Source organism: Ursus arctos, chromosome Y (assembly GCF_023065955.2).
Source record: "Ursus arctos isolate Adak ecotype North America chromosome Y, UrsArc2.0, whole genome shotgun sequence".
Taxonomy (NCBI): Eukaryota; Metazoa; Chordata; class Mammalia; order Carnivora; family Ursidae; genus Ursus; species Ursus arctos.
The window spans coordinates 26,415,514-26,440,404 of NC_079874.1; the positions used below are offsets into that span (position 1 = coordinate 26,415,514).

At 44.5% G+C, this 24,891-nt stretch overlaps 1 protein-coding gene across 1 annotated transcript in view; it reads right to left on the reverse strand.

The window, feature by feature from the left end:
• Nucleotides 1-24,891, reverse strand: part of LOC113240763 (steryl-sulfatase) — a 151,358-nt gene that overhangs the window by 34,999 nt on the left and 91,468 nt on the right. The window contains 1 exon segment of the mRNA XM_026478173.4: nucleotides 2,604-2,741. Within this exon segment, the coding sequence (XP_026333958.2) occupies nucleotides 2,604-2,741 (138 nt within the window).

Genomic DNA, 24,891 nt, shown 5'->3' on the forward strand with positions numbered 1-24,891 from the left:
CAGAAAAAGATGCGCTTTTGATCAGGGAGTTTAAAGAGCGCGATTCCTCTGCGTTCGAGGGTCTCAGAGTTTGCAGCTTTACAAAACGAGATGTGACATTGAGAAGAGCCTTTGGTCATCTCCTACCACTAGAAGGAAACCACATCTTCCTTTGAGAGCAGAGCATCTTTACAATGTTGCACCGAGAGCCTGATTCCAACTCAGCCTGACAAAGGGATAATGCTTGCCACAGAACCGCAGCTGAGATATTAATACACAGTGTCATACACTCGTGGTATTTCTAGCAGTCAAGCAAAATAGCAAAACACTGCTCACACATCCAATATGTTTCTTTAAAAAAGAAAATCAGGGAGAGGCTCCCGACATGCTGTGAGGGCTCTGTGATAACCCTGGTTTGCAACCGTTCTCCGGGACCCTCGACATTGTCTTTCCGACCCAAGTTTTCACTTCTCCCTACACTCAAATAAGATGATGAACAGAGGGAGGGCTGGCGGAAAGAGGGGCTGCAGGGGACGGTTAGTCCCGCATAGATGAAACACGACGAGTCATTCACCTGACCCGCATCCGACAGCATTTCATGCCACATCCTGGTCAGGTAACAAGGGCACGACAAGGAAGGGGCGTGCACATCCTATGGAGGTCATCTGGACCAGCGCTCAACAGGAATCCTCCTGTCCGAGGTTCCAGGGAACCAAACATGTAAGCAAGGTCCCTGCCCTGAGGTGCTCAGGAGTTAAGAGGACTGCAGACACATACGGAGGTGTAAACAGAAGTACAAGGCATGCCATGTTTGGGACAGATAACACACCACCCTCTCTCCACCTCTCTGCCTCGTTGCTCTGAGACGCAGCGCTACCCAGCTCCTTCACGTTGCAGGACAAGCCGTGTGCTGCTTCTCACGCCCAGCGCTTGACTGCGTGAGTGTTGGCCGGGCATAAAGAGCCAGAAGCAGAACAAGAGAGCAAGAACACGCTCTGGCTATCTCATCCCAGCCCTGCCAACTTTGCAAACATTTCCGGGGCCCCCAGGCCTCCTGAGGCTCTTCTTGCCGCACGCACCACTATTTCTTGTGCCTAAAAATACTGACGCCCTTACTAAAAATTCCATGCTTAGGCTTCCTGCGACCACGTGCTCAGTCATCCACCCACCGAACGACCAGCTGACCCTGAGTTCCTCCAGGGCACAGAACACATGTTATATTTATTCTTGCCTCAGGCCCAGGGCCAGATGCACAGCCCAATCAATATTTCTAAACCAATTAATAGACCAAACCATCCTATTTATTGTCCTTTCCTATCTTTGGAGGTAAACTTGGATTCCCCGCATCCCTGGGAATCTACGAAACATCCATATGAGAGGATATAAAAGAGCAGTACTTTATCACCTTATGCTAGGGAAATGTTAGTCACCTTCTTTTCTGGGTGTTACGCATCTTGCTGTCTTATGGTGGTGGCCCTCACTAGCTGGGACACGATGGCTCAGCATGGTCACCTCCACTCATCCTGCCCTATGATGCAAGAACCCCCTGCAGATTCAGGTGGGTGTCCTACCCCTCAGCACGGATATGCCCCTTTGGGCCTCTCATCAAAGTCTGTGAAATGGGTCCCTTTTTATCATGATGAGATACGTATGTCTTATACTCACAATATGTGCATGCTGCAAGCAACCTAGGGTCAGTAGCTGGGTCAGATCTACTTTGCATTCTCTCATCTCCCCAGTGACTAGTCTGACTGGTCATGGAGGCAGCTGAGCTAATGAGGCAGGAACGAAGCGTGAGCCTGAAAGCTACTGCACATCGGGGCAGGCAAAGTAACCATCTCCCAAAGATAGGCACATCCTCATCCCCCAGAACCGGTGCCAATGCCACCGTGCACAGCCAAAGGGACTTTGGGAATGTGACGAAGAGCCCCGGAATGGGAAAATCAGCGCATGATCTGGGTGGGACAAACAGAATCACAGCAGTCCTTCAGAGTAAGTGAGTCAGGGAGATGGCATTATGGAAACAGGTTGGAGAGAAAGAGAGAGGAAGGGAGGTCTGAAGATTTTTGCACTGTTGGATTTAAAGATGCAAGAAGAGGTCATCGGCCAACAAACACAGATGGCTTCCAGAAAGCTGCAAAAGACAAGAAAGCAAATGCTTCCCCAGAGCCTGCAGAAGGACACAGCCCTGTGGTCACCCTGATTTTAGACCAGTGACACCCATCGTAGACTTGAAACCTGCAGAAAAATAACTTAATAAACTGTGTGGTTCTAAGCCAAAAGTCTGTGTGATTTTGTTCAAGAGGCAACAGGAAACTAATACACGGGTTTATTGTTTTAACCAGCCATCCAGTATAGAGGCTGCATTTACCTTGGGTGAACATGCCCTCATTCTAATGCCTTGACCTAGAAAGTGTGCTTTTAATCTCCGTGGGGATCATAACAGAAACAGTGACCTGGTCACTTCCCTGTTTGATGCCTGGAACACAGTGAAGTCCTGTATATTGGAAAGTCGCACAGGGACAATGTCAAAGCTCAAAGATCAAGGCAAAGGTGCCCAACGGGTAAGCTGGGAGGCCAGAGCTTACCGACACTGGCATTTCCCACCTTCATAGACTCCTCACCTTTATAGATTCCATTACTGCCTCCGTGGACTTCTCCCTTGGTGTTCACCTCTTCCACATGGGCTCCTTGATCCGAGGTGAAGTAGACAAGGGTGTTATTAGCCAGTTTCAACTCATCAAGAACATTCAACATCTGCCCTGAAGGGGAGAAATGTTCCATTTTAGCGCAGTTCCATCTTTACAACAGAAAGGGAGATCATTTGCTCTTATCGACTTCTCTGAAGATGGGAAGGAAATGCTCCTGTGCACTGTAGCTGTCCCACACTGGTCCCACCAGGGGCTGCAATGTAATCAGAAAGCCCACCTGTGGCAGGTTCTTGGAAGATTTGGTCACTGAACTAAGTGTCATCTAGAAGCATCACTTGAAATTCTAGGCATCACGGAGTGATTCTGTACAGAGACGTAAGAAAGCATTCTAGAAGAACAAGACTCATAGATCATGAAACACTTAGAGGAAGGTGCTATGGTCCTTAAGATATAAAGAAGTCTACCAGTTTCCCTTATTCAGTGGAGAACACCAAACCAACAGTGTTATTCTTAAAAAAAAAAAAAAAAAAAAAGATTTATTTATTTTTTAAAAAGATAGGGAGAGAGAGTGGGGGTGGGGGAAGGAGCAGAGGGAGAGACAGATCCCAGGCAGACTCCATGCTGAGCACAGAACCCAATGCAGGCCTCGATCCCAGGACCCTAAGATCATGACCTGAGCTGAAACCGAGAATCAGACACTTAACCAACTGTGTCCACCCGGGCACCGCAAATGTTCATATATGAACAAATTATGTCTATAAATATTTTATGATGAATGCCCTCTTTTAATACTTATAATAGATACTAGCAGATACAGTAGGACTATCTGTTCAGAGTGCCAGCATTCCTTATATTTTCCTTTCTCTTGCCCCCATCTTATTCCCCGCACCTGAGATTGTGCACTACGCTGCCCACATAGCAATACTTCAACACAATCACAGTTTCAACAAAAGCAGTCAGCGTAACGGGTACCATCTACTGAGCAGTCTCTGCCTGCAAACGACTTTATTACACACTCTCTTATTTAGACCACTTGAAACCCTATGAGTAAACAGTGCAGGCTCCGTTTCTCAGATGGGAGCAACAGCGCTCTGTAAGGACAGTGACCTGCTCAAGCTCACAGTAAGTTAGGAAGTTGGAGAGCAGGGAAGTAAGGGTTAAACCTTATTCCAAAGGCCAGACTCACAAACCTTACATAGTTAAGTGGATGGACTCCATGAGAATCACGGAGGAGAAAACAAGACATGAGGGTGGAAAATAGAGACATCTATTGAAATACTCCTGGACAAAATGGTAGGATAGCTGCCTGTCTTCTTCAAATTAGTACAGGAGGAAGGGAAGAGAGGATGGGGTATAGATTAAACAAGATTAGGCATGAGTTCACGGCTGTTAAATGTACATCGGGGGTGCATGCACGTTTACTGCACTTTTTTTTTTTTAAAGATTTTATTTTTATTTATTCGACAGAGATAGAGACAGCCAGCGAAAGAGGGAACACAAGCAGAGGGAGTGGGAGAGGAAGAGGCAGGCTCATAGCGGAGGAGCCTGATGTGGGGCTCGATCCCATAACGCCGGGATCACGCCCTGAGTCGAAGGCAGACGCTTAACCGCTGTGCCACCCAGGCGCCCTGTGCACTTTTCTGTCTACTTCTATTTATGCCTAAATTTTCCATAAAAAAAAAAATTGAAGCTGGTTGAAGACAGAAGGGGCTGAAATATGGATGGTCTGATTAGGAAGTTGTTGTCAGCCATCAGATCAGAAGTAAATAATGGTCAAAGTACAGGAATACAATTTGTGATCTCCACAGAGATCACATGCTACCAGTTTAACGTTGAAAGTTAACGCATGCACTTATACTCTGACTGAGGTATTAGGGTTTGACTCCATTTTTGATGTTTGACTGCGAAGAGGTCTTAAGCCTTGCCAGTCCTTATTTGACTTGTGCCCAATTAGCCAATAAGAAAGCCTGGGTGTGGTCCCCTGCAGTGCTAGGGGAGGGAGATTCAGGCTATACCAGCCCCTGTCTGAATGCTCCACCCAACCCCTGCCTCCTCCCACCATGAAAGGTCAATCACTCTCCTTTCCCATCACTCTCAAGCTATTTTCAGACCAGCCTGGAAGCCACCTTGCTCCTCCCAAAGAAAGCTTCATTATGTAAGTAATAAACGTTTTCATAGCCTCTTGCTGTAGGTGTGCCATCATTAGTCTAGACATGGGAACCAAATTTAGTGGGGGCACCCATCTCATAACTGGAGGATAACCACAGCAATTTAAATTTTGTAAGGATGCCAGGTATCCCTAGCAGCAGGAGGAATACGTGAATATGAGCACATTCTACCTGGTACATAGGTCATGCCACAGTGGGGACAGGCCCTCCACTTTGGGGCTGCGCCTTCACCTATGTGGTCCAGAAAGGGAGTATGGGGGCTGCAGAGCCAACTGTCCATGGAGGTGGCACAGATGATTTCCGAAGCAAAAGCAAAACCCAAGTCATCTGTTACAAAATATATTTTTGCTATTTGATTGCAAATGCCACAGGCTATGGTATGTTCAATCTTTCTCAATTTTTTTAACTCATATAATAAACATTCCAAGAAGCCACACCATATACATAAATGTCATACTCAGAACCAAGGAATAAGATGCATGAGGGCCATTCTAGATTCGTCTCCCAGGATAAATCATTATCAGGCAGACATTAATTGTGGTATTATTTGGTACAGCAAAGCAAATCACCTGTGTGCTTGGGGATATGTGGCTCTAACACCAATTTAAGCCATATCATTTTGAATATGGTAATTAGCTTAATGAGTTGAAGTAGGGAGAAGAAATAAGACAATATAACCCTCACTTATACTTTGAAAGAAAATGCCCCTTTGGACTCATACAACAATTTCTAAGTAAAATAACGGAGACCAAGTAGTTAGCAGAGCATTGAAGATGTTACTTCCTTGTGTCCTAATTAGTATTTTCCAAAAGGGTGTGCAACCATGCACCTCCATTTCAAATATAATTCACCTTTCATATATTTAGAAGAAACTTTGCATGAATTTTTTTAAATGTGTCATCCATGAAAACTTGTACGGACACAAAACCTTCACGCAAATATTCACAGCAGTTTTATTTATGATCGTCAAAACCCTGGAAACAACCAAGACATCCGTTAGTAGGAGATCGGATACACGATCGTCCACCAGACAATGGAATATTTTGTGCACTAAAAAGAAATGAGCCATCTAGCCACAAAAAGACACGGAGGAACTTGAAATGCCTATTGTCCGGTGGAAGAAGCCAATCTGAAAAGGTACGTACGTATGATATTCCAACTACGTGACGTTTCAGAAAAGGGCAAGTTATGGAGACGGTAAACAGATCAGTGGTTGCCACAGCCTTGCGGGGGGTGGTGTTGGTGAACAGGCAGCACAGGACATTTTTAGGGCAATGAAAGTATTGTCTCTGATACCATAATGGCGGATACATGTTTAATACCTCAGCCCAAATCCACAGAATGCAGGATTCCAACAGTGAACTCTATGGTGAACTATGACTTCTAGCCAAAAACAATGCATCAGCATTGGCTCATGAACTGCAACAAATGTGCTGCTCTAACCCACGATATTCTAAGGGAAACTGTGTGCAGAAGAAAGGGATACTATGCAAACTGTACTTACGACTCAATTTTTCTGTAAACTTAAAACTGCTCCAAAAATAGCCTGCCACTTTTTCAAAAAGTGCCTTTTCACAGGTAATGTCACATCCAAGACTTCTTCATCCATGTATCCAACACGTGTTAGGAAGCCTCTACTGAACACAGGCCGTGTGCTGGGGGCTGGGCTCTCAGAGTCTCTTGCAGACCCATTTTCTTTGTTCGAGCTCACTACAGCTCCTGTTGACCGTTTCCCCGGCAGGCTCCTTCCATGTCCAGATGAATCTGTGTTGCACTTAACTACCCAGACTCTTTCTATTGAAATACATATTATAACTTTCCCTGTCCCAACATGCCCCCGCCCGGAGGGGGATTTCCTCACAATCCCAGTCCTCCAAATGACTGTGATAAGATATTTACTTTGTCCCCATCAATTTTTCTCATTCATTGCCTAGAGTGATGACTTCCATCTTTTTCATCAAAAGTGCCCTATTCAGCTGGGCTGGGATTAATACACGGAAATCTAGCTGAGGCCATCATGCATCTACAAACAAAGGAATATTTGGCCCAATGTGTGCAGATGCTGTCAGATTTCTGATTTCCTTTGAGTTCTTTCTTCCCCAAAACATGCGCTCTGGATCCCACACAGTTTAGGTCTTATGCCAGAATCTCATTTGTAAAGCCCGAAGCCCATTATCTGTTTAAGTTTTCATAAGATTGATCCCATAAAGGTCTCACATATTTCTCTCCTAAAAATGCTGAACAGAAATCTCCCATGAGAACAAATGCTGGTGTATTATTCTTGCTTTCAGAGCAGTGTGCTGCAAGTCAGAGGTCCACAAATATTATTTTTCAGTAAGGTTCTCAAGGTATAATGATACCAATTCATACAGGATGATAGTTTCGAATTACCAATGGTGGGCTGCAGGATAGCTTATAAGTGAAATGTGTTATTTCCAAAGCTTTCTCACATTGTTCCCTGAATGAAACAAATACAGAAAATAGACCATTTCAGGGGCACTTTGTTATTTAACTGGGGACAACAAGAGTGAGCTTATCAAAAAAACAACAACTTCAGACCAGAGTTTTGTAAACCGAAAGGACACAACTTGGGAATGTACAAATCTGGCTCCTTCCTTCCCGAGGTGTGAATGTGGCTTCCAGGGGAAGCCTAGATTTGACAGAATTCCTTCATGCCATTTATTCATTCCACAAACAAGGGTTAAGCCACTGTCAAGAATCAGGCAATGATATTCCACACAGGAGACAGAAGGCTTCGCAATGCACACAACAAATTCTACGTCTTGCCCAAGAGACGAGCTATCCCACGGAACTCAGAGCTTGGGCTCTGCCTCCTGGCCCCTTAAAGGAACAGAAGTGGTTTGAATCCTAGGTGCCCAGCGTGCTCAGTGGGGTTCTTTGCTTCTAAGTCAGAGATGATCATGTAAAACAGTTAAAATGTTGCCAGGAGGCACGATGGAGGAGAATGTCATCCCCAACAGCCCAAGACTGGTCACACTGCGATGGCTCAAATACCCTAGCTCTTATGATGGAGTTAAAACACAGGCTTGCCTAGGGGCGTCTGGGTGGCTCAGTCGTTGGGCGTCTGCCTTCAGCTCAGGGCATGGTCCCAGAGTCCTGGGATCGAGCCCCACATTGGGCTCCTCCGCTGGGAGGCTGCTTCTTCCTCTCCCACTCCCCCTGTTTGTGTTCCCTCTCTTGCTGGCTGTCTCTCTCTCTGTCAAATAAATAAATAAAATCTTAAAAAAAAAAAAAAAAAAGCAACAAAGCTTAAGGATCATTATTAAAAATATATATATATATATATATACGGGCTTGCCTAATTGAAGACTTGTGATTTCAGCTGATTTGGCTTTCTCTTTTCTTCTACAAGGTAGGTCACCTCAGACAAAATATTGGAGCAAAATGCTGTGAAGTAACTATTTACCCTTTTGGAAGCAACGTGCTCATTAAGGAAAAAAAAATGTCTCATGCAGCCATACAACATGAATAATTAAGAAAATTTCCATGTACTCAACATGACTCCAGGAAACACAAGGAAACCCTAAAAAGGTCCCCTAAAACTATTTTAGTACATGTTTTATCTGATCAACAGGTTAATGGTGGGAATGAAATAATCCCACTGGAGTCACAGAAGCTGAAAATAAATGAGAGTACCTAAGTATAGCCCCTAGTGGTGGCTCGGACTCTCCATTGGGTATGTGCAATGCTTGGCATTGTTCTAGGAAGCTAACTTGAACCTGTGTCCTGCTGCTCTCCCGAATCTCTTATTGACTGGCACAGAGAAATCTGTCAGTGGCCCTAGAAAGGCAATTCTCTGTTAGCTTATGTAGAATTAGAAGCATAGCCAGAGGGGAGGGGGGTGGGGGAATGGGATAGGCTGGTGATGGGTAGTAAGGAGGGCACGTATTGCATGGTGCACTGGGTGTTATAAGCAACTAATGAATCATCGAACTTTACATCAGAAACCAGGGATGTACTGTATGGTGACTAACATAATATAATAAAAAAACATTAAAAAAAAAAGAAGCATAGCCAGCATCCCATATATCAGGACGTATCAGTCAATGTGCAAATAGATTTATTATATCTCCAGCTGGAAGCAAAGCCCATTGAATGCAGGTAAACGTGACCTAGTACTTCCTTCCAAAATAAATGGTCCAGATTTCCAAAACTTTGGTTCTGATTTTCTCTACGACGTGGAGCTCAAGAGATCCCCCAGATGGGGCATTGGAAAGCCTATGAGTTATCTACAGTATAAAACCAAGTTCAAAAGCTTATACGTAAAAAAAATAGTATATGAGCAAAAAAAAAAAATTCTTGAGATTCGATGATTTATCTGCCCTCCTTAAGTCACCAGAGATACAAATATGATGCACTGGCTTTCGTGGTGTGAGTGGGAAAACTGATGTTCTTCATTATGAATTTCCATTATCGGAGAGTATTTTTAGAGAGGAACAAGCAAAATACTGCAAAAATTAAATAGACGTTGTAGGCGTTCCAGCTTACCAGACTCCGATCTAACACAGCTACTGCCTAAAATGCAGTGTGGATCTCGATTACTCACATGAAAGTCTTGCAGGATGATTTTAGACACTATGGAAGTGGGGACGAGAGGGTGAAGTCCTCCCTGTGTTACATATCCATGCCTGAGTGATCAGAGAAGGCTGGCTTCCATCTCTACTAACGACTGAGCAAGAGAAAAGGGGCTGGAATGCTATCCCCAGCAAGGGACTGGAAGCAAGCGAGCATGCCTGCCTCACGTGGATGATGAAGGAGCCAGGGAACCATCCCTCCGAAGGCCTTTAATAGAAGGACAACTCCTTCCCCGGCCACCATGGGTGAGATATGCATGGTGGCATTCAATGCCAGATCTTGTTTGAGTTCCATTCAATCAGACTCACCATATCCATTAACGTGGGGATCACCCTTTAATTATCTCGCTAACTTTCACATCTCCCAAAGGAACATGAAAATGTCACTCAAAACATGCTTAGAAGGCATCCCACATCCTTTTGCAAAGAGCTATGTTAAAGTAAGCCAATGCGATACCAAGACAGTGATTATGCTCCTTTAGGCATTAATGTACGTATTTTGCTTTTCGTTCTTCTGGGTGATGAGACTAATAATCAAGACCTTGTATTAAGAACATAGGTTCCCTAGTGCATTCGTACCACACATTGGCGTTCTTCCGATGTTCATGGGCTGATTTATCGCCTTGGGAACCACGCTACCATGAAGACTCTGATCCAGTACATACGGGGCCTTTGGAACTTCTAAAATGCTCCCAAGTGACACCTGTCTGTCTGAAAGCCATACTTTTAGAAGGAACCCTATGTGTGACGAATGTTTAATAAACACTGACTCATAATAAAAGGAGATGGTTGGCAATTTACAGATTTCAAAAAAAAAACTGCGACAAGAACGAGATTTGGGTACGGTTTCAATTTCACACCTAATTTTTACACCCAGTCAAGAAACGTCATAACATAGACTGAGGATTATTAGGGTAGTCAGGACATGGAAAAGCCTAGGATTTCAATGTTGCTTTTCTACTGGTGAACTTTTGCCCATTTTTGCTGGAACTTCTCGCTCCGTCAGTTCCTGTGTGAGCTGTCCGTTTCCAGGAAATGCATCCTTATTTTGTGCTGTACCTGGTTGTTATGATAATGTTGTGATTTCCTCCATTAAGCCTGTCTTTGCCCTCATCACAGTTGTAACGTGCGATTTATCCCCTGCACCTGCATCTGCTCTCGCCATCTGGGCTGCTTTCACGGCTCGACTCCGCGATCTTCTTGGGTTAACAATAACCTGTGTTGTTGCTTTCTTTTCCCCCCAGGGAATTGCATTTGCTGGAAATAATCTGAATTATTCCAACCCGTTCTCATTCCCGGTGACCTCACCGGTGTTCTCCGTGTCAACGAGGAAAGGGCACAGAGAAGACCAATGTCACTATGTCTGTTCAGTGCAATCACACATGTGTGCGAGGAAACCCAAAGGGCATGCCTGTGAGCCAGAGGAAGCCACTCCAGGACGTGCCTGAGGTCACTGCTTCCATGGAGTCGTACACATCACAGGGGCATGGCTGACCTGGGCAGCAGGGGCTCCGACTACTGGTGGGGAACTGCTGGTGAGGGCAGTGCTCAGGGGGAGCATTCGGTCTTCCCACTCTCCATCCACCCATGCCATTGTATTTCTTGCACTTTACTGTCTGCTAGAAAATAAGGTTTGGGGGTTCTGGGGCCGCCCCTGGGGACAGTCCTCTGATCAAAGCCAACACAATGGTCTGCAAACACACCAGCGAGGACTTCTGCAACATCTCACTGGAGGGAGGGCTGCCCTGACATCCCTCTGTCAGCTGGGCTGCGTGCACTCACTTTTATTTCAGGAGTGGGTTTTCTGTGGTTGTTGGGTTTTTTTGGTTTGTTTGTTTGTTGGCATTGGGTTCTGCCATCCATAAAGCTGAAGGTACACAACAGAAAATTCTGTTTCCTTCCACAGACACCCTGCACGTAAATCACAGGTTCCAGCCCTCCTGGGCACGCTGGCTCACACCGCCCCAAGCTCCTCTCTTGGGTTTTGCTCCGAATCAATGTGACCTTCAGTTCACCTTGTGTGCAGCTCTCCTGCGATGTCTGCAGAACTCCAGCATGAAGCGCTGGCTTGACGGGGAGATCTCAAGCTCTTGGGGAGAGTTCAGCTGTTCCCACCAAGGCTCTGGGCAGACGGACTCTTCCGGAGAGTGTGAGGTCCAGAGTGGGCCATCTCAAATAGAAGCTATCGTAGCAATGACGATATTGAAAGAATACACAAGCTGGTGTGAATTCATGTTTACTCTTCCGTCACAGACTTTCTTCTCATCCATGAAGTATTTCCAAGAGCTTGAGATCCCCCCATCAAGCCAACGCTTCTCCCTGGAGTTCGGCAGACATTGCAGAGAAGCTGCACCCCAGTAAACGGAAGGTCACAGTGATGACGAGGCATAACATGCATGTTTTTAAACAAAGATGTTTCACACATCTGGGAAATAATAATAATAATAATAATGAAAATAGCAACTAGTATTTGCTGAGCATAGGATGCCAGTCACCATGCACTGTGTTTTAATACACGACTTCACAGAATCTGATTTATTAATTCCACTAATTCAAGCAGGTGGAAGAAACTTCTGCAGGGGGACCGTCGTAACTGATCTTCTGACAAGCCCTAACTGGGTCCTGACGTAACAGCAACAGGTATTTAAATCTCTTCCTGACCCCTAATTCTGACCTCACCTTTCAAATATATACAATGGGATTCCGTGGGATAGGATCTGAATGCTGCTTTAACCCCGTATCCTGGGTCCTAACGCATCTTTTCCTCCCATACCTGGAAATATTTAACTGGCAAATCAGATGTGTTCAAATGGTTAACTGAAGGTGGAGGAAATACTACCCCCCAAAAACACTCCTGTATGACCCGCATCGACATCTTACTGTTTTCTGTACCTGGTGTCTAATTTTGAACACAGACTTCCTTATGGTGTACGAGGCAAACTCGAGAACATGGGACTTGGTGGAGTCTTAGAACACAGGAGCTTGAAGTACATGATCACACAGGCTTGTGGTGTAGACAGTGTGCCGCTGGAGAGGAGCAGAGAGCCTACCGCCTGAGTTAATTCGACAGTCTAGTTATCCCGCCAGCTCCACGGAGGTGCGGCCTCCTGGCTGGTGGGCAATCACGCACAAGCTACTTTAACCTCTCAAAACTACACTTTCTTATCTTTAAATGACACATGATAGAAATACCTCCCCGTAAACTCATTAATCCATGTAAAATGCTTCAGTAAGTTACCAGAACATCACCAAATGATTTTACAGGTGAGGGGCTGGGGGTCAATAAACATTTCTTATTTGCACACTGGTGGTCACGGTGAACATTTGTATTATTAAAATGAGCCCACATGTTTTATTAATCCTGTTTGAATTAATTGGGACTTGATTTCCTGGATAATTTATGATGTTATTTTCCTTATGGAAAGGATTTATCAAACAGCATTAAAATCGATTCATTTTAGTTCAAGATGTAAATTCAAGGTAAAATAATACCCGTCCAAGCCCGAGAACGTGAAATTAAGCTCTGGGCTTTGTAAAAACGGTAACGCTCCTACAGAGTTTATGAAACCCAGAGGTTAATGATTTATGAACTAAATTAATTTGGAGGACCAGAATCGATATTCCACACAATGCATTTCCAACTAAATGTTACAGCGAAATGTTTCTTGGGATCGCCAGACGTGCCTTGGTCCTGCCCCAGTGACCTCCCCCATGTTTCCCTGTCCTCTCCTCTGTGGTCTTTACAACCCTGGGCTAAGGATGCAAAAATCCCTTTTTGCAGAAAATAGACTACTTTGCCCCAAATGCAGTTTGACTGGAAACTCACATAGGAACGAAAGAGAAAGGAAAACATGCACCATACTCGTTTCCTTTATTCTTGCTGCCTTGTCACTGGATTTTTCTGATACTGTGATTTACGATAAGCTTTCTAGATGTGCATTTATGCAATGCACATATACCATCAAGAATGGGTTAAGGGAGAAAAGCATGCGCTGTTGAAGATAAGGATGAACGTGTAAGAACAAAGCAATGAAAATGAGGGCAGTGAGAGCAGAGTCTGGGACCGACCACAGCAAGAGTGCAGCATGTCCAACGGGTGGGCAAATGGGTCAGACAGAGTCATGGAGGAACAGACAGAAAATAACTTTAAGAGTGTCACCCATACAAGACAGGAAGAGAGACGATTAGATGGTTCTGACTTTACATTCCTGGTGGCCCTAACGTGTCTATGTCTTTAACCACACGATACTCCCCATTGGGCTCTCTGGTAGGAATTCCATCCTTTTCTCTTTAGAAAGTATTGAGCACAATGCTTTGCAAACACGCTTGAGGAGCTCATGTCCAGTGGGTACAAGCGGTTCCACCTTCCAATGCCAGGAGGCTGCCCAAGGACATGGATGCCCAATCCTTCTGTGCAGAGAGTGACAGAGAGCCAACAGGATCTGCAGAGCTGATCGCCAGAGGGCCAACGGGATCTGCAGAGCTGACCTCCAGAGCGCCAACGGGATCTGCAGAGCTGACCTCCAGGGGGCCAACGGGATCTGCAGAGCTGACCTCCAGGGTCCAACGGGATCTGCACAGCTGACCTCCAGGGGGCCTATGGGATCTGCAGAGCTGACCACCAGGGGGCTAACGGGATCTGCAGAGCTGATCCCCAGAGGGCCAACGGGATCTGCAGAGCTGATCGCCAGGGGGCTAACGGGATCTGCAGAGCTGACTACCTCAAGGCCAACAGGAGCTGCAGAGCTGACAGTCACAGAACTGGATGTCCTCCTTCCTCCTAAAACAAGGGCAAGCCCTGGGACCTCTCCCATGGTTGCTATCAAAGCAGAAAGCCGAACCCATAACAAACAGCAGGCAAATGACATTTCAGACAGTGAGCTTGGGAAGAGATGGCCCTGGCCTATGACTTGCATTTCCAGGGCCACCTAGACCCAGGTAGCAGCAAGGTGAGAAGGGCCCTCCTCCACATAAAGAAATACTGTAGGTGGAACTGTGGAGCTGTTGCGGGCGGAGGGATTGAAAGTTTCGTCCATTAGCATAAAGACCCTGATCCGGGAATGACCTGAGCACTGGCATGAGAGAATTCCAGAGCGAGGTCAGGAAAACCAAAGCCATACACAAAACCAAGCAGAGGCCATCTGTGGAGCCACACTAGCTCGGGGATCTCCTGACTTCAGTGGGACAGGACAGGATATCCATACTCACACAAATACAGACACAGATGAGTGCATGCTCTCTAGTATGGTTCCCACCCATACTCCCCAACACCTGTGGCTGTCCTGAGTCCATTTACACTATTCTGGTCAAGGATTCCCTTTTTCCTCCCCCAGTCTAGTGGACTGCAACCCTCCGGGGCCAATGGTTCCTCTGCACTAGAGCTGGGTTTTGTACAGAAGCATCTCCCTGCTGGGATGCCCTCCCAGAGAGATGACTGTGCATAAAATGACAAAGCATTTCAGAGACAGAGGCATCCACCCTATGTGTGAATACGGTGATTCCTTCCATGTCAAAATAAATCACAATGTCCTTTGACTTCTCTTCCTCCCCTTTGCTTAGCTGCAAGGCAGCATGAAACAAAACCAAAATGTCAAGTTGTGTAAACAAGGTGAAAGGTTTTGTTTTTTTTCCTCAAAGTCAGTCCTCCAGGCTTCAGAGATCGTCAAAGCAGCTTATTGACTGAAGGTTTTCTTCTGCCTCAAGTACAGCATATTTACTTGCTAAGATTCAGACGCATAAATGCATTTATACGATGGTTGTTACTGATGAAACTTGGCAACATACAGCAGTGCCAACAAAGGTACCTGACAGGCAATTCCACCTTCCAATGATTAAAGTTAAAATACTTAAAATGCTGTAATTTTGTCATATTTGTTCTCTCCTGAGGATTGTCTTGCTTCAGAACGAAACAATATTATGACAACAGCGTTCTTCCGATAACCACTTTCTATTAACCGGAGAGGTACACATATGCAGAAGTTACATTTTGCCACGACTGGCTCAAAGAAGATTTTGCAGGTGAATGTCACTGAGGATTTGTTCTACGACTTCAGGACCCAATAAATCAGAAGCCAATGGGTGCAACTACAGTTGGAGACCTTAAATGAACAGCATTGGGTGTGAACTACGGCAAGCACCCGCTTAACTCCAGAAATGACAGACATCTGTCCCCATTTTAACTCTTTGCATCGATGGCGTCTGTGGGACCCAGTGGACAAGATCTATTTTGGATCGAGAAGGAGTCATTTATGGAAATATGCTACTTTATAATCTGCCTTCACTTCCTAGTGCTTGGGAGCAAATAAAATGATGTCCAGAGTCCTGCCATAAAGAAACTGTCCTTCCCAAATGCTTACTTCCCTAAGTCAACAGAAGAGTCCGGAGCCCTCACTGTCTCCAACCCGGAGCTCCAGCCGCCATGTTGAGAGAGGCCGCTCCAGTGGCTGAGCCCAGTAGTCAGCTCGGAACACAGACGGTTAGCAACCGGCAGACTCGGAGCAAACCTGAATTCCCGCTCCACAGGGCTCCTTGGGGATGCAACTCTTACAGATGGAAAGCACACAGTCTTGCCCAATCATCTCAGAGAATAGATACTATGGATACCATCTCATGGGCAGATAGCAAACCAACAAAAGGTCACAAGACTCTAACCCATGAAACTGCCCTGGGACATCTATGGCCATGAGCTTTCTGCCTTCACCAAACAAGCATTAGGAAATATACTTAGAGAGATGGCAAAGGGGAGGCGCAGAATGACAGGAGGGGGTCGGTGGAAGGTGCGTGTGCAGCCGCCTTAATAACAGCACACTTTGTAGAGGTCTTCACACGTCCTGGGCATGCTTCAAGACATCCCAACAGCATAGGCAATGGTATAACCCCATTTTATAGATGAAGAAAGAGAGGCCCAGTGAGAATGGTAATCTGCCCTGGCTTGCCAGCCAGGGGCCCTGGGGATGCAGGAGAACCTCAAGCATCTGGCCCTGAAGTCTCCCTCCTTCCCCTGTACCCCTGTTGCCACCAACATGCACAAGTCACATGTCATGAGGCCATCCGTTCCCCTTAATACCATGTGGGGGCGTAAAGGCATCTTGGGTCTGAAATCTGCCCCTGCCCCTCGCCAGCTGTGAGAGCTTGCTGGGGCAAGCCACTTCCCTTCAATACACCTTGGTTTCCATATCTGCAATATGAACTAATACAGGCCCATCCTCAGGGGACTGAATGAGGACTAGTATGGATGCCTAAGGCCTGGAGGGAGAAGGGGGCCCCGAGTGAAGATGCAGATGCTTATTACTAATAGCTTCAGCAGGGGGCAGGTGATAACACGGTAGCCACAGGAGACTCGGAATGACAGAGGAAAGTAGAAGAGCCAGCAGGAGAGCCAAACCCATGACCCTAAGCCCTCAATTTAACACAGCCAAGAAAGGTTCACATCCCTAACAGCCTTTTGAGATAGTCTTCTTAGGTGGAAGAAAGGACCGAGCTCATGAATTGCTTGCTTTTTGTTAAATCCTATGTTCAGTAACATGCTAGAAATATCTTCTAATGATCCCTAATTGTTCTCTTCCTGCTCTGAATGCAAAAATCAATGTAGCTTTAACACTGGTTGTTGAATACCCAGGAAACAAGGGCGCTATACGCTAGTTTCTGCCCCCTCCCTATCCCTAACTCTCTTTGAAAGTAAAACAACTAACCTAGAAGAAATACAAGTCAAGAACATCAAGGGGAAGCAGAGCAGGGTCCCAGGAGCACACCTGGAGCATTGGGATGCTGGGGAGATCACCAGTGAGGTCAGGATGCCCATGGCATCAGCCACCTGCTCCCTCCTTGCTGCCTGGGGAAGACAGTGGGGACCAGAGCAGGAAATGTCCTGTTGGGGGCATTTGGGGACAGCCTCTCCCCTGTGTGATCTCAAGGTTTTGTGCCCCTGGGCAGGAGGACCAGTAGTAACACCTGAGACGAACAGGTAGTGGGAGGAGGGGCGCAACAGCCAGTCCTGCATGCCCCAGTATGCTTCAGCACCAAATCCAGTGCTGACGACACAGGGCTGAACGCATCAGCACTGCCCACTCACAGAGGAGACCTTCCCTGATGAATCGTCTCATGCTGGGAACCCCGGGGAGTGACCACTGGACAACACCGACTGGCTGGCAGCGGCCGTAGGGGCCTCATTAGTGTGAAATCTGTACGAACCTTGCAGAAAGAGTCTGCTGCCCAGAGGCAAAGTACAGCACTGGGATACCACAACCCACCTTCCTCAAATACTGAGAGGTCAGTCCCACACTAGCCAAGAGCACTGACCACCCGAGACCAATAGCCATAATAACGAGCAAATGGTCACACACACATTCCTTTCCATACTTTGCGAACCTCACTGTAAAACGAGACCATTAATATATTTGGAGGAAACACAATACATAATTTCGTAGGTAGAGAAAACCTTTTTAAAGCCCATCATCAATCCCCAAAGTCACAAAGGAGAGGCACTCAAATCTGACCACAGAAATTCACCAAAAAAAAGAGCCTATAAATGAAGACAAAAAGCAGGAGAAATATTTGTAACATACAACAAATAAACTATTAATGTCCGTAATATGTAAAGAGTCCATGCAAATCAATAAGAAAAAAAAAGGTGGACAATCCAATAGAAAATCATTCAAGGGCTACAAGAATGGAATTCTTAGGAGGAAAAACATAATTATGGATGAAAATGTATAGTCTCAATTGCAGGTATAACAGGAAGGAAAACTGAAATGGTGAAATAGCATTTTTCACCTGAGAAATACAAAAGTAAACATCTTTTCAGAATCATAATATCTAGTTGTTGAGATTATGAGAAAATTAGCATTCACACAGATCATCAATGGGTGTCCCACTGAGGAGGGGAAAAAATAAGATGTTTTAGATAATACCTACTAAAATTCAATTTTTTAAGACCTTTGATTCAGCATTTTAATTCTGGGAAACATTTCTTTCAGGTATGTTCACACAAATTCACAGAGATAAACAGCACAGCTTGAAACAGAAAAACAAAAACTTAGTGGCAATGCTGCTGTCCCTCCCAGAGGAATGCTTCAGTACACTGAGTCTGAGAAATGTGACATGGAAACTGAAATGCTAAAATTGAAAACTAGCCCAGTATTTACTTCTGTGGAAAAACGAAACTGCAAAAACCGTGCAGAGAGTTTGCGTAAAATACTATTAATAATAAGGACTGTGGCTTAATGTTATTATGTAATATTGGGGACACAGAAGGAGTGAAACCTATGTCTTAAATTGTCAGTGAGGCTGCCCACCATGGGGAGGGTCACTCCTGGCACATCCTTAATGTCACTTGGGTCTGCTTCTTTGGTTTTGCTTGTGTCTGATTACTTTGGCAATTAGAAAAACAATTACAATGAGGAAAACATTCAAACTAAAAAAAAGAAAAAATACAGATGGCAACGTCATGTTGCAAAGATGAGATGCTGATGGACAGAAAACCGTCCCAACATGGAAATACGGAGGGAAGCAAGATTCCAGGTCAGTCAGTGCCATCCCACGCCTTCCGTGTCCTACAAACCATCGCTCACAAAGGAGTCCTCAAACATATATCTCAGAAACTGACAATAATGGAAAATTTTGGCATAGCTGATTTGATTTTCATTTATTGTAAATTCATTTATTTTTTCCTTCAAGGCTGGAAGGTGTATGAACCGAAATAAAGTTATATTCCAGGAACAACATCACATATACGATATTGACAAAGCCCTGTAATTTGAAAGTATACATCAAGTGCTCTGACAAGGGTCCACTGCACATTTCCTGAATTCTTTTGCACACGTCCTGAAGCTTAATGCAACCCTTTGCAAATCAAGCATGCGATTTTTTATACTTTCTCTTGATTAAATCAGTTTGACGACGGTGGAGAGAAAATTATACCGAAGTGGGTCCTTATTAGACATCCCTTTACAATTTATGGGTTATCCTCACTTCCTAGATGTCTTCCCGAAGTTTCCACAACCTTGTTAGGTATCCTGCATTCAGGTAAACAGTGGTCTATAAGAACTATTTCATTTCTCTCCTGGCTCGATCTGCTGGAATAAAAAATCTGTCCATTAGGGAGAGGTGTTGTAAGAGCAGGACCTGTCAAAAGTCCCTGGGAAGACACTGTCTGTCGGCAGGCTCTATGTCATGATTATCTTGGTAAGAAGGGCTTACGGTGACAAGACTAGAGGTCATATTTTATCTGATTCAGAGCTGAGGTGCCACTTTAACCATGTGCCCAAGATTTGATAGTCTGGGATAAACCAGTTCCTTGTTTGGTTGTCTTTTTTTTTTTTTTTTTAAACATCAATTTCCACTTTGGGGAATTAGCATCACATTGAAGTTACTGAATTAATCAGATTTTAGAAACTCTGCCAAAACGGTATGCTATTCAGCATGCACTTGAAGAGAGTCATGATGCCAAAGAACCCTGTGTATACACACACACACACACACACACACGCACACACACGCACACACACGCACACAGGCCCCCAAGCAACTTAAAGTCTGCTGAAAATTCCAAAAGGGAATTTTCAATGAAGAGAAGCACCAGTGTGAAAATAAAATCCAATTTGCTGCTTGAGTTGAGTTTTAATAATTGTGTCATAGATGCCTTGGGAGTCAGAAACACCAAGTGCTGGCTGAATAGTTAAAACATACTTTGTAAGTAAACTGAATGCTATGGTTAGCAGAGGCAACTTGGAGAAGACCAGGCAGCCTTAGCTCTTCATCAGGTCGTCCTGGGACTAGGGGCTTAGGAAAATTACGGGGCTCACTCTGCCCCGTACATGACAACAGACTTTTTTGTTTAATTATAAAAAAGCCAAGAGGAATATCTGCCCTCTTTAGGAATCAATATAAGGTGGCATATGTAATTTTAACAGGTTTCTTGTGTAATTCATCACATTAGCAAAGATTTTTTTTAGGGGGGTGATAATTACATTATTATTATTATTATTATTATTATTATTTTAGAAGTCATAATGCTTAATGCTACCAAGTGTGTAGTGATCTGACACACTACATTGGCACATTTAAGTCCCTTTCCCAGTATTTATCTTTTTTTTTTTTTTTAAAGATTTTATTTATTTATTTGACAGAGATAGAGACAGCCAGCGAGAGAGGGAACACAAGTAGGGGGAGTGGGAGAGGAAGAAGCAGGCTCATAGCAAACGAGCCTGATGTGGGGCTCGATCCCATAACACCGGGATCACGCCCTGAGCCGAAGGCAGACGCTTAACCGCTGTGCCACCCAGGTGCCCCCCAGTATTTATCTTTTAATCAATATCTTTGTATATGTTCCTTCTACACTTCAAGGATTTTCTCTTTATTCTACGTAGATATCACATACGCTTTTAAACTGGTTTGTTTACCAATACTTTGAGTTATCTTTTTTGACATCAGGAAATTTTAGACTTTATTGAAGTCTATCAATATTGTCCTTTACTGTTTATTTCTTTGCTTTTAAGCTTAGAAAGAGCTTGCTCAAGGATATCTCAGATAAAGCCCAATTATATGTATCTGCATTCTTCTGTGGGTCGATTTTCCAAATTCAATCTGCACGGGGAATTCAGTTAGATGAATGAGGAACAGCCACACAGCCCAGAATCAGATAACATCCTAGGTGTCATATGCTGCCTCTGTGAGCTTGGGTAAGTTACTCTGGGTTCCTAAACTACAGCTCCCTGAGAAACTGCCTTGTCTGGACCATCATCACGTCTTTCCTCTTTTCTTCATCTTTGTGATTTTCATCATCATCATCATCATCTTCATCATTCTTCATTCATCATCATTTTCTTCACCACAAGCATCATCACCATCACCATCATCTTCTTCATTATCATCACCTTCAGAAGCATCACCACTATCATCAACACCATCATCATCATCACCATCAGCACCATCATCTTCTCCACTATCATCATCACCAACACCATTATCATCACCACCATTACCACCACCATTATCATCACCATCATCATTATCATCATCACCAACCTCATCATCATCACCATCAGCACCATCACCATCATCACCATCACCCTCATCTTCTTCATTATCATCACCATCACCACCACCATCACTGTCATCATCGTCATCATCATCATCATCATCATCATAATCACCACCACCCTCATTTTCTTCAAAAATCATCACCTTCATCACCATCACTGTCATCATCATCATCACCACCATCACTATCATCACCATCACCCTCATCTTCTTCATTATCATCATCACCATCACCACCACCATCACTGTCATCATCATCATCACCACCATCACTATCATCACCATCACCCTCATCTTCTTCATTATCATCATCACCATCACCACCACCATCACTGTCATCATCATCATCATCATCACCATCATCACTATCATCACCATCACCCTCATCTTCTTCATTATCATCAATCACCATCACCATCACCACCATCATCATAATCACCACCATCCTAATCTTTTTTAAAATCATCACCTTCACCATCATCATTGTCATCATCATCACCATCATCATCATCACCATCATCACTACTATCACCATCACCCTCATCTTCTTCATTATCATCATCACCATCACCACCACCATCACTGTCATCATCATCATTATCATCACCATCGTCACTATCATCACCATCACCCTCATCTTCTTCATTATCATCATCACCATCACCACCACCATCATCATCATAATCAGCACCATCCTAATCTTTAAAATCATCACCTTCATCACCATCATCGTCATCATCATCACCATTATTGTCATCATCATCACCATCATCTTCATTATCACCATCACCATCCTCCTCTTCAAAACCATCACCTTCATCACCATTAACCACCACCATCATCATGACTATCATCCTCATCTTCTTCATTATCATCATCACCTTCATCAACATCACCATCATCACCATCATCATCACAACCACCATCACACTGTCTCTTTTAAGTGCATACAAAACACCATAGTGCCAGGCACCAGCAAGGTAATTATAATGTCTCCCAAAGTTTATTTGTCCTATTGCAATTAACATTATCATCTATTCTTAGCTGTCTGCCTTGAAAGGCCACCTTTACATTTACATGAGATTCTTTTTCTGGGATTCCCATTCTTCTCCATCATTCTGTCTATCCTGGAGCCAGTGCCTCCTAACTTCATTTATTTATTTTTATTTAAACTCTACAGAGCACACTTTTAAACACAATGCAAATTAAAAACACGTTTTAAGAATTCACGACACATCCAATCTTGGCTGCAGAAGCATGGAGGATGTACTTGTTCTACTTGAGAAGCTTAAGAGTTTTAGGACAAAATGTTTCCATGTTCTGCTTCTCACTGCCTCAGAGTAGGGACTGTCCTGAGCACAGCTCATTGTGATGTGCACCACAGCTACAAGGTGACAATGAGTCATGCATTATGAGCATTTTACTCTTAATACTGCCTTCACGCCATGGTCCAGACAGATGGGGCTTTGCTGTACAGAGCTGGGAGCCAGCATGATTTAGTGCGCATACCCCACCTCTCTTATTCCCTGAAACCTGCTAAAAACCTGGAACTTTGGCTGGTGACCAATCCTTGAAATAATTTCCAAGTCTCCACTGAGCGTTCGTTTGATAAAACTGGAAGCTCAGTTAATGACTGTGTGGTCCATAATGGCTCTACATTGCTCTCAATAAAGTACACCATTATTCATCCAGTGTCCTGCCCAGCCATCAACCTCCACTCTGAAAGTGAATGAAGCTAATCAGCTATTCCAGTCATAAGGGAAGTGAGCTTGGTGGCTTTCATGTGAGTGCACTCACAGGGAAGGAGTCAGCTGGATACCCTGGCTCTCCAGTCTCTTGATGTGCTTGACACAAGACACCTGACTTCTTGTCCTTTATCCAAACTCCTACAAGCACACCACACACCTGTGCATCCCTGGAATGGTTCTACCTCTGCCATGTAAACACTTTTACCTCCTCCCAGACTTCCAACACCTTCCCTACCATCTTGTTTGGACCTGCAACCCATCACCTCCCAAGCCACCAGCCCCCCATTTTCCTCATTCCCCTGCCGTGGCCTGACACTTGGGTCATTCCCTAATGCCCCAAACTCCAAAGCTGAATTGTCTTTTGTGATACTTTCTGGCAAAATTTCAATCATCAGTCAATTCAGTGATCTATCTCCTGCCTCAACATTGGACTGAAAATTACCCAATTCCACATCCTGAGCCAACACCCAACTCCTGGTCTCCCCCCAAGCAGGACAGAGCTCAGAGAGAGTCCAGTAAGTTATACCTCTGCCCACGTCCCTCCATGCCTCTTGAAGGAATATTCAACCCCAGTGATCCCGAGCTCCTCAAATACCTCTCTCTCAGCGACCTCCTACAACCCTAACACTTATAGGAGCTAAATCCACTTGTGTCTTTTCACCTCTTCCTAGTTGGAGTTGATTGTCTTTTTTCAGTGTTCTTTACCCTGAATTCTAACACCCTCACTTCTCTTACTTTTCTGTCTCAGGGGTTCTTCTCTTTTTCTTTTGGGGATTGTTTCCATTTTGTCCTTCCTTTCAATGTTCTACCTGGCCTTCCATTTTCAGTATGCATCAGGAGCGAACACATTATTTTCACGCTTTAGAGGAGGCCCCATTTATCAAGAAAAGGAGCGTTTAAAAATTCAAGATAGAAAACTGATGTATTGAATCCCAAAGGAAATACACAGCGTTACGGCCCAGATTACATTCCTTAGAGAACAAAAGAATCACAAAGAGAATACTGCCATTGTTTTTTTTTAGACCCTGTGATGCTAGCTGATGAGAAGTAGACACATGGAAGTTCATTTCTAAACTTTTACCTTGGACTTCAATGGAAGTAAACCCTGAGTCACGAGTTAGTCTACCGCTTCCAAAGCAATCTTAGGCACTCCCACAGGCAGACCATTATCCACATAGGTAAAAGAAAGCCACACTTCCCTAGCAATTTCAGCAAGTATCAGGCACTTGACCCCCATGATTTCACCCTTAAATAGGACTTATTGAGCCCCTGCTATGCCCCTGGTTTTTAGCATTCTAGAAGCAAATGTCTTTTACGTGAACCCAACCAAAGCACTTTGGCCCAGGCAAATAGACCTACTAAGTGAGGGGTTATCCATCGCACATTGCATTTCAGGGTCTCACAATCGTCCCAGAAAGAGTCCATGTTTAAATGGATAATCTGTTAGACTCATGCCCAATATGCCAAACCCTGGTTAGAATTCTGCCTTAGGTTTTACGGGCTTTGACCAACATCCAAGGCCCCTCATCTGCCTGTGTTACTTGAGGTCCTTGTCACTACCCTGATCTGCTAAATGAGACCTTCTAATTTACTCTCCATTCTTCAAGACGGATTTGACATGTGGCCGCTGATACTGCATGCCATGTGCTCAACTATACGTCAGGCACGGAAAAGAGGAATTTACTCTGTACCATTACCCTCCCTCCGCCCC